Below are 20,712 nucleotides of genomic sequence, written 5' to 3'. Positions count from 1 at the left end.
CTGTAAAAGAAAAATACTGTGTGCTCTGAAATTGTAGCACTGCCTTTAAATAGCATGTCCTTGGTTGCACCACTGTACATAGTTGGGATGTTTGCATTACGTTACGTTTACTAACAGTCCAAAGTCTAGCAATGATGGAATGTCCAGCACTTAAATAAGGTATAAACGGCATGTACTCCTTTGAAGTCCCACTAGAATGTGGATTGCCGTGCATTCTTGTGCTGATGATCTGGTTACTTGCAGATGTTTTCTCAAATTGGCAAATAAAGTGAATTGGATTCTGATTCTGATAGTTGATGATGGTCGCATTCTGGTGTTTCTAAACATAGAGCTGGTTTCCTATAAGCTGATTGATTGAGTTGCATTAAAACAGAGAAAACATGCCTTCATCAAATCAAATAAAAAATGTATGTATACAGTCTGAGACCTGTGCATGAGAAAGTTCATGTATAGGAAAATGTCCTAACTGATGATTTAACCCTATGCTGACAATTTATGTAAATATATGTGTTTGTGTGTATGTTTTTCTTTACTGTTATCTCTATTAATTTCCATTTATTCATTTGACAGTCTACATTGACTTAAGGTGCATTCAACATTTTATGAGTATGTTTGGAAATAGAATCAGTTATTCTGAGAAGTTTTCATGCTCTTTACCCATCTAATTAATTTGTGCTCAATCTGTGATTGGGAAGATTTATCAATATGTTTTGCTATTTGTCCACCCCCTTTAAAATTGTAAAATTAAAATTAAGGCCTAGATGATTTTTTTTTTTAAAAATTTCTAGCTACTAAAAACCACCCATTCTTTATGTATTTATATATTTATCTACACTCAGGGTAGAAACATTAAATAATTATCCAGATTCTGAATAATCTTCTTCTTTTTTTTTTTTTTTTTTTTATGCATGTAATTTTTTTTTTTTTTTTTTTTTTTTGCAGTTCAGAAATGCTTTAGCTGGTTCAGGGATATGACAAGGTTGCCTTAAAATAGGCATGCATTAAAATAAAATTACACCATTTACAATAACAACATATCTGGCCTGTTATGCATGAATTTAATTTTAAAACGGAAGGTCTCAATTGTTATAAGAGCCCACCTGTGTTTGTGTATTTTTGCCTCTTCTTATGTTTTCTAGCAGTAAACTTGCCCGTTCTCTCTTTACTATCTCTATTCATTTACATTAATTGATTTGGCAGATGCTTTAAAGCAACTTACTGTGCATTCAGTGTATATTTTTTAAATCAGTATTTGTGTTCCATGTGAATAAAATCAGTTATTCTGTGCATTTCTCTTGCACTCTTGCCATCTAATTAATTAGTTTCCAAACTGGTAAAATTGCCAGTATTGATGACAGAATTCCAACATGCTTTGCTGTGTACACCCCCTTAAAAATAAAATACCCATGCATTAAAATAAATTCCCATCGTTTAAAATAACAACATATCTGCCCTGTTATGCATAAATGTAATTTTTAAATCTGAAAGGTTCGATTGTTATTCGAGGAGTCGGTCTCAGTGAGTGTGTGTGTGTTTAAGGCTCAGTTTTCCGCTACACTCTGGAATGCGGCCAGTCCAGTCTCTCTTTCTCTCTCTCTCTCTCTCTCTCTCTCTCTCTCTCGCTCTCACTCTCTCTCTCTCTCTCTCTCTCTCTCTCTCTCTCTAATCCACATTCGGGTTCCAAATCCAAAGCCTTTGATCTTTCTCGCTGTGTCTCCTTTACCCGGAAGAGAACCGTCGCTTTCTCTCTCAACAGGGATGAAGGCGCGCGTGGAAATCTTGGCCCGTCTCCATCCACACGCTAAATATGGTCATACAAAGGCTGGGGATGAAAGAGGCCGCCGCCGCCAGATCAAAGGCAACGCCGCGGCTCCGCCCACTAACCCCACCTCCGCCTGCTTTATAAAGATCTGCCTCCCACTCCAAACTTATTCTCACGCAAGCCACAGAAACACTTCCCGATGTTTTCCTTCCCCCTACTTGTTTTCTGTATATTGGAGGGAGGGCCTCTTGAATTTATCTGAGTTTTATATATTAACCTCGAACACATTTATCGCATATAAACACTAAACAATTTCGTACATTTTGCCTGACATGATAATAAAAAAAAAAAAAGAGGGACTCCTGTTCTCATTTATTAATGCTGAATTAAGCATTAATAAATGTTCTTTTTTTCATTCTAAAATGTATTTAATAATTCTGTCGTGCGAATTGGAAATTATTCGTGATGTAGGCAAAATAAATTATAATAATTATACTATATTAAAATAAGCTTAAATGCATTAAATATTTTACCATGAAAGGAACTGACTTTATATATCTTCAAAAGCATTCATGTAAGCTTTAAATATTCATTAATCAAGAAATGTTCAAGAGTGACAGAGGTCACACTATGTATTGTAATGGAAACAAAGAATGGACTCTCCTTCAAACATATAGATGATCCACACAACCTTCCAGATCTTTTCAAAATGAGTCTCATCCTCTATGCAGCTGATTAAATAAGATTCATGCATTTACATTTTGGATCTTTGATGTCATAATTTGCAACGTAATGCATATAGGCCATACATAGCTGATTATTGTTATTTTATGTCTATATATGGACTATTTTTGTTTTTCTTTAAATAATCATTTATAATGATGATTTAAATGATCTTGCAAAGCTAAAAAAACACTCCACAAACATCCAAAAGATTAAACCCAGGACTTTTTATTTTAGTACCCATACCAGAATATTGTTTGAGGTTCCTGAAATTCAGCCTCACATTTGTTGGAAGAGATGTATAAAATGCCAACTTTATTACTTTCCTCAGGAGTGTCAGTCAATCGGTGTGTGTGGTGTCAATCACAGCGGCGGCTTCTCTTTTATCTCCATACTCAGTCAGAGAGCAGGGGGAGGAGTACATACTACAATCTCTCCAGCCTAACATTACTCTCAGTCTCTGCTACGCTCGTTTCTGAAGAGGGACACCTTGTGTACCCAAGAAACCAAACAGGAATGACACACCGCATCTGAAATCCGGCACTTTTTTTGGTTATTTTTTTATTAGGTTGTCTCGGGAACAGTCAAGCCTGCCTTTATCTAAACTTTATCTTCTGACTTTTTAAAGAACTCCAAAGGAGCCGTACTGTAACACCCCCTTTTAAAGATCCAGCGTCTTTCGCATTTGGATACACAGAGTCAAAAGTGAGCGCGCTCTTGTTGGTCTTGACAAAACTCTCTCTCACACACAAGCGCGCGCGTGTTTGGAGTGCGCTCGGGGTTTTCTTCTCCACGCTTTTCGTGTTTCGGGCGTTTTTTAGGGTGAGGGGGACTTTCATTCACCCGAAAAAAATGCCACAGTTGTCGGGTGGTGGAGGAGGCGGCGGGGACCCGGAGCTCTGCGCCACCGACGAAATGATCCCGTTTAAAGACGAGGGAGACCCGCAGAAGGAGCAGATCTTCGCAGAGATCAGTCACTCCGAAGAGGAGGGAGACCTGGCGGAGATCAAGTCATCTCTGGTCAACGAGACAGAAACCAGTCCCAACAGCAACAGTCACGACGTGAGTAACACACTTCTCCAAAACACACACACGTGAAGCTCCTGAGAAACTTCACGTGTGTGTGTTGTTGGGAAGTTGGAGGGGTTTGTGTTCATAATTTTGAGTGGTGTTACAAGCTGATATTTTAACCTCTTGTCGTGTTACTGTTTGTTCCGGTTTCACCTTAGATAGGTAGAGCTGCACGTGCAACAAAAACAAACGTATTATTTTGACCCACTGTCGTTGTTTGGGTGTCTTTTTCCTTTACCTTTTGGTTATACAAATCAAATAGGCTGCTTTTCATAATAAACAAAAATATTGTTTTTATACAAATATTTTGATATATAAAAATAAACCTTATAATATTAATATGAATAATTTGATTTATTATAAATTCTATTAATAATAACAACAATAATAATAACACTCCATCATTATAATTATCGAATTGATTTATTGTGATTATTAATTTATAATTAATTTAAGAAACGAGTAATTAAAGTAAAATCTGCGAGATAATTTCGTGCAATACGCACAATTTGTTTTAATTTTTTATTATTATTATTATTATTTTTTAAACGGCCCATTATATGTCTGCTTGGTTTTCATATATTATGACATTCTGTTATCTATACAATTAAGCACAAAACTGAAACGGCAATTTGCACCTCTTTTTATATTTTATAAAGTATATAGTCTTTTTAATCAGTCCTTTCCATTTATGTTGGCCAAAAAAATATTTTCCTGTGCATTACATGAATTACATTTGGCTATTTCATAAAGCATTTAGAAATATGGATTATCAAAATGAAACGGGTATATCCATCATAATTTTGTTGAGCTATTGTCAGATTTCTGCACTTTATTGTTGCTATTTTTTGTTATTTAATATCAGTATTTTGTGTGTGTGTGTGTGTGTGTGTGTGAAAAGTGTTTTCGCACTTGGCCATTTTTAGTTAAAAAGTATAATGAATTGAAAAACAATAAGATGCTATATAGGGTTTTTTAATGAAATGTATTTCCTCCTGGCATCAACAGCATGCAGGGTTACAGCATAACATGAGAACTAACAAACTGATGGGTTGAATGTTAATTGGGAAAGCAGTGCAGATCCCTGACTCTGCTGGAAGGCATCCTGAGGGAGCTGAACTCCAAATGCAGTTTACTTCCCAGCACTCCTGATTCATAATGCACAGTGAAACACGAATAGCAAAGCCTTTATTTTAGTTCCTAAACATACCGCATTTGTGGTCAGACTCCACACCAGCGAGAAAATGAGAATGCGATTGCATTAATCAGTGTGTGTGTGTGAAACACTCAGTTTATCTGTCCCTTATGTAAACTCAGCAAATGAAAAATACAATCAAAAACGTGTTTTTCTCATGTCAACTTTTGTTTTAAGATTTAATATTTGTAAAAGTGTTTTCTTTGAAGAACAGAATTGTGAAAATGCTGCTTTTCCCTCTGTGTTTGACTTTCATCATTAATTAAGTTATTTAAATTTCTGAAATGAATAGGCAATCTGTCTTCTACATTTTTGAACAGGCAGCTAGACAGTCCCAAATACCACCAGACTCTTACCATGAGAAGCTTAGGGACCATCCGGACGACGGTAAGTTATATTGCTTGGAAGAAAATGTTTAAAATTGTGATAATTCAGTTGGTGTGCATTTGGTTCATATTCTTTTTTTTTTTTTTCTTGCTTCATCAAAGCCATTGCATTTTTGCCATGTTTAGAAATTTACATTAAATACACTTGCGATGAAAACAATTATATGTGATGATATAGCATTTGCTTGTTTTTTAATGAAAGATTTGTACCCTTTTTAATAGTAATGAATATGAGCTGCATATGTATGCTGACATAAGCGTGGTCAACATTGATAATTGTTTATATTTGTTTTTATTTTATAAAGTATTTTTTTTTTTTTTATATTAAAAAAAAAATGGCTCATAGACAACAATGGCTAACAATTGCTCAGTGATCGGATTTCACAGCCCACAGTCTCATTTGGTGTTGACACGTAATGACACGTGCCAGGAAAATTGCAAAGTTCCCCATCTTCCTCTGACACTCTGGCCTCCAAACACACCGTCTGAGACGCTATTGTCAGGGCCAGCATGTTGCTGTGATGGCCCGGAGTTCATTTGATCTCTGTTTGCACCCGGGTCGTTTTTAATGCCAAGCAGGTTGCTAGTGTCACAGTAAAGTGACTTGATTGTCTTTATTGCCCATTGTTCTCTTCTTGCTGTGAATTAGGATGCAACTGGCCTCCAAACGACTCCCCTGTTTTAGATACTTGTTAGAAACAGCAGGCTTTCCTGTTTAGCTTGTGTATCTATTAACGTAAATTTAAAATATAATAGGCCACTCATTAGATAGTTCAAGCACTGTATTTTGATATAGGAAGTTGTTGTAAATTGGCTCAAAAGGGGTTTTATTTTTTGAACTGAGTGTATTTTTAAGCAAAAATCATGCAAACTTTTCATTTGATCACAAATACAATATTTGTAACTGAATAAACCAACTGGAAATTCATGCAGTATCTATATCAATTCATATTAATGCAAGCTGTCTTGAATTATTGGTTTATTTGATTCATTCTCTTCCAGGCAAGCATCAAGACATGTACAGTAAAGGGCACCCATACCCCAGTTACCCAGGATACATCATGATGACCAATATGAACAATGAACCTTATATGAACAACGGCTCTCTCTCGCCTCCCATTCCCAGAACGGTGAGTGTTATCCATGGCTGTTCGCTCCACAGCCTTCCCTTGTTCACCCTAGCTGTTATTTTCCCAGTCAAATATTACATTATTTTATTAGCACTGTCACAAGTGACAGTTTTCAAAACTTTTATTGTTTTCTCTTTTTGTGGCGTGTGGGGTTACGATGTTAGTTGCCGATTGGCAGCATGTCTGCGACTAATGCTGTGACCTATATCTGGGTGACTGTTCTGTATTGGTGGAAGCATATTGCACATATATAGATCCTATATGTTCCATCTATACGTTCAAGTATGGTAGATAAAGAGTAACTTACATTACTGCTTGTACGATTGTTTTGAAAGGATCTTTGTATTTGTAAGCAGAAGTAATGGTAGACGTTTTTATGAAATCTGGGTATTAACATCATTTTATGGATTAATTATCAGTTGTTATCGTGGACGTCTCATCTATCCTTGCTGCATCTGTCTTTGTTTCAATTATTCTATAAAACGATCACTGATGTGGTGGGGGGTGGGGGGTGGTGGTGGATAAAAACAGAAAAGATGGCGGATACGCTAGCAGCTGTCCACTCTAATCCTGTTTAGTAGTTTTTTGTGTGGTGAAGACTCCCTGTTTGGCAGTTGACTGATGCCTGGAAGAGGAAGCTGCTGTAGGCAGTCTGTGAGCCCAGAGAGAGAGAATGCTTTCTCGGCTGAGCTCATCTCATCCATTGTTTGCTCAGCTCTGAATTCAGCTCCTCTCTCAGTCTGCAACCATGCGATTACGGTTTGGTTTTGCTGGGTTTCACCACTGTGGGGATTAAACACGAACTGAAGAAGATGCTGTAGTTGACCTGTAGTTGATCTAAGAAAGATTGGTAGTTCTGACCCAGTTTGGATCCGTTTTTGTTCTTTTAACGACGCAGTTAGCAAAAGATTTACATTTTGATCAAAGAAAGGAAGGACATATAATACTTGTCAAAAGTTTGGACACACCTACTTATTCTTTATTAAAGGAATATTCCATGTTCAATACAAGTTAAGCTCAATCAGAATCAGAATGAGCTTTATTGCCATGTATGCTTACACATACAAGGAATTTGTCTTGGTGACAGAAGCTTCCAGTGCACAAACAATACAACAACAAGACAGGGATAATAAAAAATAAAATAAAAATAAAAATAAAAAATAGAATAAAAATAAAATAAAAAGTGAATAGAAAATGTAAGTATATATATAATTTGTATATACAAATGCAATCAACAGCATTTGCGGCATTATGTTGATTACCACAAAAAAGTATTTCGACTCTTACTTCCTTTTCTTTAAAAAAAAGCAAAAATCAAGGCACTTAAAATGTAAGTGATTGGGGGCAATTTTTGGAGGGGTTAAAGGCAGAAATGTGAAGCTTATAATTTTATAAATTTTATATTTTATCTTCTGTTAAAACACACGTATTATTTGAGCTGTAAAGTTGTTTAAATCTTAATTTTTACAGGGTATAAGGGTTTTTGTTCATCATGGCAACAACGTTGTAAAACTGGATATAACTTTAGACAGAAAAGGTTAGTTAGTGGTTTTATCACACTAAATCATGTTAACACATTGTTTACATCTTGTGGCTATACTTTTGAAACATGAGTATTTTAATGTTTACGGATTGGCCCCATTCACTTACATTGTAATTGTCTTATTGTATCCCAGATTTTTTTTTTTTTTTTTTTTAAAGAAAAGGGGGTTCCCATGTATTCTAGGCACTTGCTAGCTGCTTTTCCTTAAGTATCTAGTCCAATACATTCATTAAAAAATATTGTTTGTTTTGTTTTAACATTTTCATTTTTTTAAAGAAATTCAAATGTAAGCCCATTTTATATTTGTGTGCAAACCTAATTTCAAGCATTAAAACCTTTAGATCAAAAGGTTTTTAAAATAACAAGAAACATAAATTCAGTGAATTTTCAGGCCTCATTTATTTATTTGCACAACGATGATCTGGCAACAGGAGTTGTGTTATTTTTTAGTAGTTAATATCCAAAGAACATCCTTGCAAATCTTTTCAGGTATTAAGCATTCACACACAATGATTTTGCAGAGTTATTGCAGAATTTTTGCAACTTACCTGAATATTCCCTTTTCACTCGGTGTGCAATAAAACCACAATTATGCTTATCCATTTCCTCTCCCTCCTCCCCCTGTTGTCTTTCTCTCTTTTGCGGTGGCTCAAATATTCGGACACAGTATCTCCAAGGTCTGGGATCGGTTTTCACCAAGATCAAAGGCATCTTCTCTTTTTTCCTTTCTCCCTCCCTTTCATTCTCCTGAAGTTTGGATTGATTTGCATTGACCATGACATTCCAGTGTCTGAAATCCCACCCAGTCATGAAGCAGCCAATTTTCTGGTGGTCAGCATTTTTTTGGTATTACTACCTGGTGAAATACCAAACCTGTTTCCCATGGGTCATCGGTAGTGGCCATTGGCATCATGCCGCTAGTGATCCATGAAAGCTTTACGTGTTGCTCTAATGTAAAGCCTGTCTGATGTTTAATGGAAGACATCTGGAAATGGCATCCAGCGCTCCTTTGAGATGGCTAAATCAGGGTCAGCAGATAATGTTTCCAGGTAAACACCGGAGCTACATTGTTTCTTGTGCCTGTAGCTTTGAAGTTCTAATACTTTACATTTGTATAAAAATTGCCGAATTGGGAATTACACAACCTGTGCTTTTCCTCCTTTTAAAATGATTTCCCTCCCTCTCCTTAGAACTAGGACATTACATGTAGTTCTACTTATCTCTGACCCTTTTTAATCAGTTGGAGAGAAGAATGGGGTGATGGGGTTTTGGATTACATTGAAATGTATAATCTGTTCCGGCCCCCTCTCTTGGCATTTCTGAATCTTAAATGGAATTATTTAAAGTTAGAGCAGGATGTCTCATAAATTTAATCTCACTAAAAGTGTTTGTTAGCCTTTGTGAGAAGTTGTGTGTTTGGCCTGAGAGCCATCAATTGGTTAACACCTTTGTTTTCAAGCTCTGCCAAAAGTCCTCAAATGTATTAAGCAGAATGTCATAATCTAAAAGCCTTTATGCTAAAAAAAATCTTCGTCAAGCTGAACGCAAAACAAATTTTAATCTGTACAATAGGTGCTGAACGACAACTACATTTTCTTTGGTAAAATGTATTGTGCAAAATCTTGTTCGCAGTGAACATTTGTGTCAAATTTTAGCATTTGGTGTGCAAAGCCCTTAAGGCCTCAGAGGATATCAGTTGTGAATTTTGCAAAACAAAATTTACGTCAAGGCTATGTTCTGAATTGAGAAACAGCTTCCAAGAATTATAGATTTAAATGTCTCTTGAGCTAAAATAAACGTGCATCTCAGTGAACAAAATCAGAGGAACGTTAAGAAACTGGACTTACAGTAAAACAGTAACATGCATGGAAAGTAGGCCAAAGGTTTATTCATTTAATTAGATGTATAGCGAGGCTGATATTGGTACAGCCACTGAAAATTCAGATTGCATCAAATGGTGGATACAGCAAACTGTTCATGAAAGGCTTTGAAGGATGCCACTAACATTTTGGCATATAATGTCTATTTCGGCGAGATGCTGTCCATTTGACCTATGAAGGTTAGGATCACTGATATTTTTTGGCAGGCGTCGTAGAGTTATATTGAGGCTGTTTTGATAGGTAATGGGCTCTCATGATGTACAACGGCTACTGTAGTACTTGTGAAAGAGAGGATGGTGGAAGAACTTCTATTCTTGTACCGGTTTCCTCCCCCATTCTGATTGGCCTTCTGGCTGTGAAGGTAGGGATGAACCAACCCAAGATACATACACTCATACTTGCACACTCGCTCTGCTTTGATGTGGGATGTGACGGATCTCCTGCTCAGTGTAGACATGCCGTGGAATCACAAACCCCCACAAACCCTGGCTTTGCCTAAAGAGATTTCACATAGCTGGGTCTCCTTCTCTCTATACGTCCTTTTCTGCATCTCCCAGCAGCCTCGGTGCCTTGCGTAGTAGTTTCGCAACTTTATTTATGTAACACTTGTCATGTAATTTCATAAGTCTCAGGATTCGATAGTCTGTATGCTGCTTTTCTTTGAAACCAAACATTTAAGTATTATTGTTTTTCCTTTGTTGATGCTATCCCTCATCGACCTTCGTAACTACTTATCGATGGATAAATCAACCTGGCCGCTTAAATGGTTGCTATTTGCCCATTTTGCTATTTTATCAGGTCCAAAGTCTACTGATAGCTTTGTCAATGGATAATGCAAATTTAATTTGTACAGTTATTTTGAGTGTTTATTTGATTTCAGCAACTTATGATTATATTGTAGACCACTACTCGTAACCTATGAAGTCACGATTAGTGGTCTACGAAATGGGTTTTTCGATGGCCAATGCCGATTCCGATACCTAAAGATTGTGGCAGATATATATGATATATAAAACTCAAAGTTTCCCCCCATGTTGCTTCCTGATGTTATTAGTGCATACTTTTAACACATTGCTGCTTATCACCTTTTGATGAGGGCAAGCGAAGAGAACCACCCCCACACATGGGTGATAAGGAGCAAACAAGTAGCTGTATCATCTGCTGAGCAGGTCTGAACATCAGCGTGGCCTAGACCTTGCAGATTTCTGCAGCCCACAGCTCTTTGAAGTTTACTGGTACAGACCCAGGGTTTTTAAACAGAGGGCCATTGATACTCTGTTTACATCGGCCAGTTACCTCAGCCATATTGAATCCATGTGTTGGATAAAAAAATTAAAAAAAAAGCTGACAGTGTTATTAGGTGATTTTTAAACGTTTTGCCTCTGTGGGGCATTTCAAGTGATTAATTGAAACAGCATCATAGTAGGAGAGCATGCAAGCGCTAAAATTCTTGCCAAAACTTCTAAATTAAGCTGTGACATGTTTATTTATATTTAGTTTGCCAGTCTTTCATGGCAAAAGCCTTTGATATATTCATAAGATTGGAAGTATACAACCTTTAAAAATTACTTTAGTTTTTATCATACTTGAGCTTTCGGTACAGGCAATACACAAGCGCTATTTCATGACCTTTTAATGCTCTTCCATACTGCAACCCAGCGGTAGCACCTGTTAAGGGGATCTCGAGACCAGATGCAAGTAAAGTATGTTTTGTCTTTGTGCCACAGTTGTCATCACTTTCCTCCATGTTATGTCTCTAGGCCCGGCTGTGACCTCAGTCAACCTCCAGTGGTCTTTTTACCCCTGCTCTGTTTTGACAATGGTTGCAGACATGGGCTTTTTGTTGCATTCGTACCAGTTTTGCTTGTTTTTCTTTTGTAGTTACTTAAGAAACTGCAGCAGCTCTTTTTTTTACAAAATGTTTGTTGTTTTATTTGTTTAGTCCCAATCTCTGTTTCATTTTAAGATCGTTTTCTATAGAAAGACCTACTTGCTTTTGGATAACTAATGATTGGAAATTGGATTTGGGGTAATATTGGTAGATTTTGCATCGTAGCTTCTTAATGTATTTGTTTATATTTTGAATCGGTTTTATTCAATGTTTTTGCAGCATTTTTTGTGTCTTAATCCCTGTGTCATTTGAAGCTCATTTTGTCTCCAAAGATCTAAAATCTCATTTGATAACCATGTTTTCCTTACTTTACAGATGTTTGTTAGGGAGCAACACTTGATGCATGTCATTAGCCGCCTTCTATCAAATTAAATCATGCTATTTGTTTGACTGGCTAAAGACTGGAAATTGGGATTTCTGGAAATATTGTTTGATTTTGCATTGTAGTTTCTCAGTGGGGTCATTTATTTGCACTCCTTTTTACTGCATGCTTATTTTTGGATTTTGTTTAGTCCCAATCCCTGTGTCATTTAAAGCTTGTTTTGTCTCAAATTACCTAAAATCTCATTAACTACCCATGTTTTGTTGGGAAGCTTCATTTAATGTAATTAGCTAATCCATACTACCTGTATAAGTGACCATTGGAAATTGGTATTTTGGGTAATATTGGTAGTTTTTACTTTGTAGTGACACAAGGACAGTCAAGCTTTGCATTTAATGATTGGAACCAGGTAGGGCTGCCCCCTAATAGTCGACCAAACGTTAGTCGATGAGAAGATGCTTGGTCGACCAAGTTTTAAATGGTCGGTTGGTCACAGAAAAAAAAAAACTCCACAGGAAGTGGCGAAGTCACGCAGTCAGTGACGGACAGACATGATCGTTTACACGGCTGGTCCATGTGGTAATTAATTATGTCGGGCAGGAAATCCAAAGTGTGAGATCATTTCGAGAGGGTAAAGGATGACCCCAAGAAGGTGACATGCAAACTCTGCAGGCAAACGTTCGCCTATCATTCATCGACCTCAAACATGGCTTATCATTTGATACATGCCTAACATTAGCCACTAAGCATGGCCGCTCGCTCTAACGTTAGATAACCTAGATACATATGCGCTATTAGGCTTATCCTAGTGTTTGTGGGGAGTGGGGGCAGCTAAATTAGTACCTCGCTAACTGCATGTTTAACTTAACGTGCATTTCTCTCTATAAATTAACAAAATGTTCAGACAGTCTCCTTGCTGGTTTTTCTGACACATTCAAAATCATTACTGCTTTTGCCGGTGTTGCTGTGGCTCGCTTTGTGCGTGCGCTTGTAAAATTTATATTTTAAATGCTCATTATTACGGTTTAGTATTTCTCTGTAATGTAGAACAGTGTTAGCAATGTTACTTATAACATTCTTTCTCAGCCCTGGAACTCAAACCATTTTCTGATGCCTCTCAAAAAATATATATTTATGTAATTAATATCATAAATGTGCGACAACTAGTCGACTATTGGCTTAAACTAACGACTACTAGTAGACTAGAAAAATCTTTGGTCAGGGGCAGCCCTAGAACCAGGGACTAAAAACCAAAATATTTTTAATTTCGATTCGTTCTGAGCAAAAACTGTATTTTCTTTCCGTTCCGGTTCAAAAGTTCTGCAGCCTCCTTTCCAAATGGTTACCAGTTAAAACAAAATAAAAGAATAGTTAATAATGTAATTTTTAAAATTACAGTGCTCTGCACTAAGTGGTGGGTGTAATACCAATTGCAAACCGACTTATTAAACTTAAAACAACTGAGAAAAGTACTTTTTACGTCTAATAATATTTTCCTTGTATCTGAATTAGCTGTGCATGCATATGTAGTAATTATATATAGTTGTTAAAAAGGTCTTCATTCACAGAATACAACACCACAAAGGACAATTAGGGAAATAAATATGTGAAGCAGCAGTTTCCTTCAGGTTCAAAGCACGTTTAATTTTTTCAAGCAGCATGAAGTGGTGTAAAAATATACTGTGATAAACCCTTTGGCCTTTAGTTTCATGAAAAAATTATTGGAACAAAATTAACCGGTTATAACCTATTTCCTGCATTTAAAAATAAAGTTTTCACTCCGGAACAATAGAAAATCACTTTGTTCCGGTTTTCGGTTACATTCTGCTAAAAAAAATTCATTTTTCGTTTTCGTTCCTTGAACCGTTTTTAGTCCCTGATTGGAGCATTGGATTTCGGTTAATATTGGTACATTGTATGTTGTTTCATTTTGTTTAGTCCCAATCCCTGTATTGTTTGAAGATTGTTATGTCTCAAATGACCTAAAGTGACAGTGATTGAAAACTTGTGTTTGCGCTCAAAAAGCTCTGCTCTGAACTTCACTTGCACTGCTCTATCTTGACGGTGTCGTTGATCAATAGAAGCTCTGTGCCAATAGGTTGTGCCACTTTTTGTTCTCCATATTTTTCAGAAGCTCATTATTTTTTGCCGGGCTGTGTCTGTCTCTCTCTCTCTCTCTCTCTCTCTCTCTCTCTCTCTCTCTCTCTCTCTCTCTCTCTTTGTGACTCATAGTCAGTCAACTCGTTTTTGCAGCGTACCAGAGGGGAGAGCTTTGCTATCAGTTCTTTTTGTGTGGTCTCTGCCATAAAAAAACACCCTGTTCTTTGATTGTGAAAAGAGCCTGTCTTTAATTTTCGGGAAACTCATAAAAGTTTGTCGCTCCTTTCATATCAGCCGCGGAATTGAAAACAAATGCTTCCCTTTTTTATCCGCCTTTGAACTGGCCAATTATGGAGTTGTGAAAATAAAAATCACCCTGTCAATCTCTCTTCCTCTCTCTCCTCCTCTTACTCCTTCCTTTCCATCTTTTCTTTTTAACTTTACACTTTGCACTTTACATTTTAGCTTTGATTTCTCTCCTTTCTCCAACACTCCCAGGTTTTTGTCTTGTTGTTTCTGTCTTTGCCTTCTCACTCGCTTGTGTTAAAGGTGTGTGTTGGCGGTGGGATCAGTGATGTCAAAGTCAAAACCAAGAGCATTACGAAAAACTGGCAAAATGCAATCCAGCTGCAATCAAACATGACGTTGGAAAAATAGGGGGCTGTGGAGCAGAGAGCTGTGGCGTATTCCCAGGGCGCACAACTGCTTGCGGCCATGGCTTTGATCTCTTCAAAGCTTTCTGCCTCCTACTAGATGAAGAGTCTTGGCTTCGTTTCGTGAGCGCTGGGTGGGGGGGTGGGAGCAAGGGATGGTGAGGGAATTAGGGGGTTGTTGTGTGTAGAAAAGAATGAGTATGGGGAAAAGAGAATGGAGAGAATTTATAAAGTGACAGATATACTACATTATGATGGATAAGATGCACTATAGGAGGGTGGCAGAAAGTTAAATAATAGTTAGAAAGTAGTTCACGCAAACATTTTAATTCTGTTGCCATTTACTCACTCTCATGTCGCACCAAACAAAATTACTTTTCTTTCTTATCTAGAACACAAAATGAGAGGTTAGGGAAGTTAGGGAACATTAATAGGAAGTTAATGGGGACTGGAGATTACTGAAAATCATCATAAAAGTGCAAGTAGTGCATATGACTTGTGAGCTATATTCCAAGTCTTCTGAATTCATATGATAGTTTTTTGAGGGGAACAGACCGAAATTTAAGTAATTATTTGCTGATACTCTTCCCTTCCACAGCTCCCAAATCTAATTTGCACTTCTGCATCGTCAAATTTGGTGAGTCGCAATTGGATATGAGACATAATGCTGTTCGATGGCATTGACGTCAAACCTGCCGTGATATATCTTGAAGCACCATATTTACATGTACTTGGACGTGAATGACATTAGAGAAAGTGGAATCTTTTCAGAGAATAATAATTTATGTATGTTTTTGTTCTTCAGACTAAGCTACTGTGTGTCTTCAGAAGACTTGTAATGTAGAGTATAAGTCATATGGACTATTTATTGTTCTTATGCTTTTTTTTGTTATGCTGGAGCTTGACATCCCCATTCCCCATTCACTTAATTATTTGGGAAAGATCAGAGTGGACATTCTGCACTATTTTGTGTTTTACAGAAGAAAGTGAGTAATATAGGTTTGGAATAAAATGGGGATGAGTAAATGATGGCATAATTTTCACTTTTGAACGAACCATCTATTTAAAGATGTCTTTTTGGCCCTATTCAGGATTTGGAAGTAATAACATGTTATTCAGTGCAAGTATCAATGGGTTTTGTTACTTGAGGGACTGTGACCTCAGAAACAGAGATATGTCGTGGTAAAGAGGAGCACAGGCCGGGACAGGAGGGGTGGAAAGGGGGCAACGAAGGGGATGGAGAGGTGTTGAAAAGCAAGGCTGCCCTGTTGCCATCCAGCTGAGCAGAAAATGGCAGCACAATACAGTGATTACCCTTGCAGATGTCCACATAATTATGCTGGCAATGTTTTGGTGGTGTAGGCAACGGGATTGCTACAGAGCTAACGAGGCCCCTCTATTGTAGTGGAGCGTGTGCCCGGTTCTGCCCCCTCTGCAACCCCATCACACCCCCCACCCACCTCCACCCCCAACCGCCAGTCTTTCCCACAATAGAATGAAACATGGATACGATACCCGCCCCTAGGGGTGTCCAATTTGTGGAAGATACAGTTACTTAAGGAGTTAATGGAAACACACATGCACACACACACACACACACGCTATCCTAGTGGTCACCCATTTTTTTCAGTGGCTGATGTATTGCCTATATAAAAATAATACATTTTAAATGTGGCAAATGGGACATGCTGGTATTAATACATTTTTTTAATTTTTTTTATATATATATATTTTTTATATTATATTTGGTTCACTTATTTTAGGAAAGACAAGGCAAGTTTATTTATATAGCACATTTCATACACAATGGTAAGTCAAAGTGCTTTACATAAAAATGATAATACAAGATACATAAGAAATAATTTAAAACCATTTAAGAAAAAAAAAATTGAATAAAAAGTAATTTTTTTTTTATTATAAAACTGATAAAAAAAAAAGTACATTATTTTATAAAATATGTACCCCAAATTAAGTCATCATGTAATGCCTATGTAAACATAAGATAATTTAATGGTGACAAATGAGACATGCTGATATTAAAATAACTGTGTTTTTTTTATTTTTGTTTTTAATTAAATTTTTATTTTGTTCACTTATTTTACAAAAAATATACCCAATATTAAGCTAAACAATTTAATCCATTATTTAAAGTCAACATGAAATCAGAATTAACCCTATTTACTTAGTCACATTCATGGTCTTATTGCGATCCCATTAGTGCACAGTTTTCCAAAGAAAAAATTAGTTTCATCAAAATGTAATAATTTGCTCTACCTCTGAAACGACTTTCTTTTTTGGCTGACGTCCCCAAATCCTTTTATTTTTTTCATTTCCTCCCTTCCAACCACCTGTCAAATTGAGACAAATTTTCATGATCCAATCCCAATTCATGATCCAGTCCCATTTTCATGATACAATCCGATTCCCAATTGATGAAATCAAGTCCAACGTAAAAAAATTTTTTATTGTTGAGTACTCTTTTTTCACTCTGAAATATGTATTGTAAATGTAATAAAAAAGAGGGACTGGTGACATCAGCCAAAAAGGAAAGTCCTTTCAGAGGCGGAGCAAGTTATTTCATTTCGTTGAAAGATTGTGAATACTGATGAATTGTGCATAATAAGACCATGAATGTGTGTAAAGAGAGTAAATGGTCTCAGTTTTGATTTTTATAACTTACGTTTATTGCCCAATGGGAAACAGTAATTGATCAATGCCGACAATCTCAAACTGGTTAAATATCGGTCAATTAATCGACCCCCCCCCCCCCCCCCTCCATTTCTCCCACCATCTGTGCTCTCGTGCATGCCATAATCAAGGTTTACACAAACTACATGAACCATTAGCATTATCAGTGCCCCTATCGAGTTAGCCAATTGTTATTAAGGCTCATCAAACAAATTGACTGCTCTGCCCCTTTGATCTGATCTTTTAGTTTTGAATCTGGCATTTTGCATTGCTCTTACTGATCTCCACGATCCTACGTTCTCATGTTTTTTGTTCCTCCATCACTAATTGTTTTGAACCCATGTGGAGTGTTCATTTGTTGCTGAAGGGCTCTTCACAGATGTATAGTGCCTCTGATATGAGACTGCATCTAAATGGACTCTAGAAAGGTTTTGCAGTATGCTTTTCAGTATTTTTAGGACCTCTGCTATTATTCATTAACCCCCAACCGCCCATCAAATTGTTTGATATGTTATTGCTCTCTCTCTGTGTCTGTCTCTCTCTCTCTCTCGCTCGCTCTGGGTGATGATGTCAGACCTGAAAAGTGTAGCACTTTGTTTACCTTCCTTGGTTGTTTTGTGCTGGATGATGAAAACCGTAAAAATACTTTGCAAGAATGCGTTTATTCATCTTTGCCTTTGTATCATCTCCTCTCAACCTCTGTAGGAGTAATTAACTGCCCTAAGGAAGTGAACGTGTAATAAGGAAATTCAATTTACAGTTTTGGTCAAGATGTTGAGCAGGTGTATGTGTTGTCTAGTGGACTGGTCTTGTCTAGAACTACAAATTTGGACACACGAGATTGACTTGGAAATCTTTACCAGGAAGTTTTGAAGCTCAACTACAAACAATCTAGCATGTGCATACCATTTCATATTTGCACAACACCAAATACAGTTTCTCCACGTTCGCTCATTTCATGTACTGTTGCGATTGAACACAAATGCTTTAATATATTCAGTTGATTTATCCAATCCAACTTCTGTCCTGTTGAGACTATATCTTAGTCAGAGCTGGTGTTAACAGAAATTAGGTAAGTTGACCCAAATTAAAATGTGGCTGTTAGATGTAAATGTATAGTCCGTTCTGTACATCGTACTGTGAAAATTAAGTGTGACTTAGGATCTTTTTAAAGGAATTGAACTTCTATCCATCAAAGCCTTGTTTTAGTTCACGTTAAATTAAAAATGTGTAATTTCTGCACCACTAGCATAACCAAATAGAACTGCAAAAATAACAGTTTTCAAACCTTTTCCCAAACAGAAATCAGCATTTCGGTTTACATGCACTGTATAAGCAACGTTCTCTTTACTCCCGTATACATGTGGCTCGGTCAGTAAGCAGCTTTCTTCACAGCAATGTAATTTCCCCGAGATGTTTGTCTAAATAACAAACATGGCATCTGAGGAAGACTTAAATATTTTATTCCCCATTGCTTCACGTTATTTCCAGATATTCCAGAGTTGTTGCTGTTTTTGTTTTCCTTAACTTTGCATCGTGACCAGCAGCAGAATTGCACTGCAGTAGTGGGGTTTCCCTCTTATGTAAAACTCTGGGATTCCCCCATTGTACTTGAGCGCATATACTCAGACGTGAGGGACAGTCTATGTTTTACATTGGTGAGTATAAATAAATAGAGTTTAAAGTATTTGTGCTTTTCCCACTGTACTCCAAAAAATTTTGAACTCTTTCCGCTGTGTTGACTTGTTGATATTATGTATGGCTTTATCCAATGACATTTGCTATCCGGACTGTTCACACACATGCGCACTCTTCAAAACACCCATCAGAACGTGCTTATGTTTTTACATGGCCACATTAAGCAGCATTCTGGAGGAAAAACCTATGTGTGTTAAACCGTTTTCTCTTAATCTCTTAAACGGTGTGAGGAAATCGGCATTCTCATTTACATGATTTTTTAGAACACCACTTTTTGCAAAAACTCTGGATTAAACCGTTTTCTTAAGTGCACGTAAACATGGTCAATGTTGCTATGTTGCTCAAACAATCAGCAATATTTTGATTGCACCACAGAGACATGTTTACACTTTTCACAGGAATTAACCTACGAATGATTTAATTGTAGTTATCTCTACATATTAAGCTGGGACAGGAAAAAGTATTTTATTTTAGAAAAGTTACATTACCCCTAAAATGGCACATTTCCACAGAAAATGGTGCTCAGGGTGCTTAAGCACTAAGGATTTTGTTTGTTAATTATTAGAGCTAAATTTACATTTACGCATTTGGTAGACTCTTTTATTCAAAGTGACTTTCAATGCATTCAGTGTATACTAGTTATCAGTTTGACTGTTTCCTGGGAATCAAACCCATGACCTTGGTGTCACCAGTATCTAATTCTACCAGAGCTATTTGAAAGATTTGAAATATATTAAAATCAACGAGCGCGTTTACATGCACGTTCCTACGCCGATTTTGCTTAATAAGCCGACATGTAAATACATTAAATGGCTTTCCTTTATCGGTGTAAGGTCATAAATGGCATGCGAATAAACCGATTGACACAAGAAGATTTTTATGTATTTCCCCGATTTTGCATTGCATGTAAACACCTTTACCGGCGTTCTTACTGGCTTATCCAACATGGGCAATGTTGTGTTGATGTCTCTTCACGGTTTGACGTCAAAACAGAGAATAACTCGATTATTTAGAATCTCATGTAAACACAGGTTTTTTTGAAAAAGCTGATTTATTAGCGTATTGTGTGCATGTAAATTGGCTCAGTGACTGATGTTACTCTGCTCGCCCTCATTGCTTAGGTCTCCACCCCCGTGATGTAATGTTATTCATGAACTAGTTTTGGGATTGAAAAATAATTCAGAACTTCTTTGAAATTTTGTCAATGGTGCACATGACACCTTTATTTACACTTCTTTTTTTTCTCTATATGCCATTTAATGGACGATGCACAAGAATAAAATCCCAACCCTTTGCTCAATAGTTTTCTGAATCCTTATCAAACAAAAGCCATTTTTCTTTTTGTTAGACCAGATCTTGGTCTTGTTCTCTGTCTTATCCCATTATCTCTGTCTGAATTAAATCACACAAAGAACTTGTGCACGTTTGCATACTCTGCCGCCGCGTCTAGCCTTGTTTGAACACAGCTGATTTTGTTTGCTTTTTAGCCAGGACAATAGTCAAAAAAGTACTCAAAGTATTGAACGGTGGGGGAGGTGCCCGTCCTGTGTGTGAGCTGACTCTTGAGAGCTTATTGAAGTGCTCCCTAGTCATGCGTGGGCTGAGACAAGTCATTTGTTCTCCGGGGATTATTGTGTTTTGAGTGTGTGTGTTCTCAGACTGAGTGTTTT

At 37.0% G+C, this 20,712-nt stretch overlaps 1 protein-coding gene across 5 annotated transcripts in view; it reads left to right on the top strand.

Moving 5' to 3' along the window:
* The first annotated feature begins 2,961 nt into the window (after window positions 1–2,961).
* The window catches only part of lef1 (lymphoid enhancer-binding factor 1), a 63,421-nt gene continuing 45,670 nt past the window's right edge, over window positions 2,962–20,712 (top strand). For all 5 annotated transcript variants that reach the window (XM_051703283.1, XM_051703281.1, XM_051703279.1 and 2 more), the window contains exons 1-3: window positions 2,962–3,547; window positions 5,072–5,138; window positions 6,140–6,267. In XM_051703283.1, the coding sequence (XP_051559243.1) occupies window positions 3,338–3,547; window positions 5,072–5,138; window positions 6,140–6,267 (405 nt within the window). In that variant the 5' untranslated portion in view covers window positions 2,962–3,337. The remainder of the gene's footprint in view (window positions 3,548–5,071; window positions 5,139–6,139; window positions 6,268–20,712) is intronic.

Source organism: Myxocyprinus asiaticus, chromosome 7 (assembly GCF_019703515.2).
Source record: "Myxocyprinus asiaticus isolate MX2 ecotype Aquarium Trade chromosome 7, UBuf_Myxa_2, whole genome shotgun sequence".
Lineage (NCBI taxonomy): Eukaryota > Metazoa > Chordata > Actinopteri > Cypriniformes > Catostomidae > Myxocyprinus > Myxocyprinus asiaticus.
The sequence above is the reverse complement of the archived record's forward strand: the minus strand, read 5'-3'. Positions and strand labels throughout refer to the sequence as shown.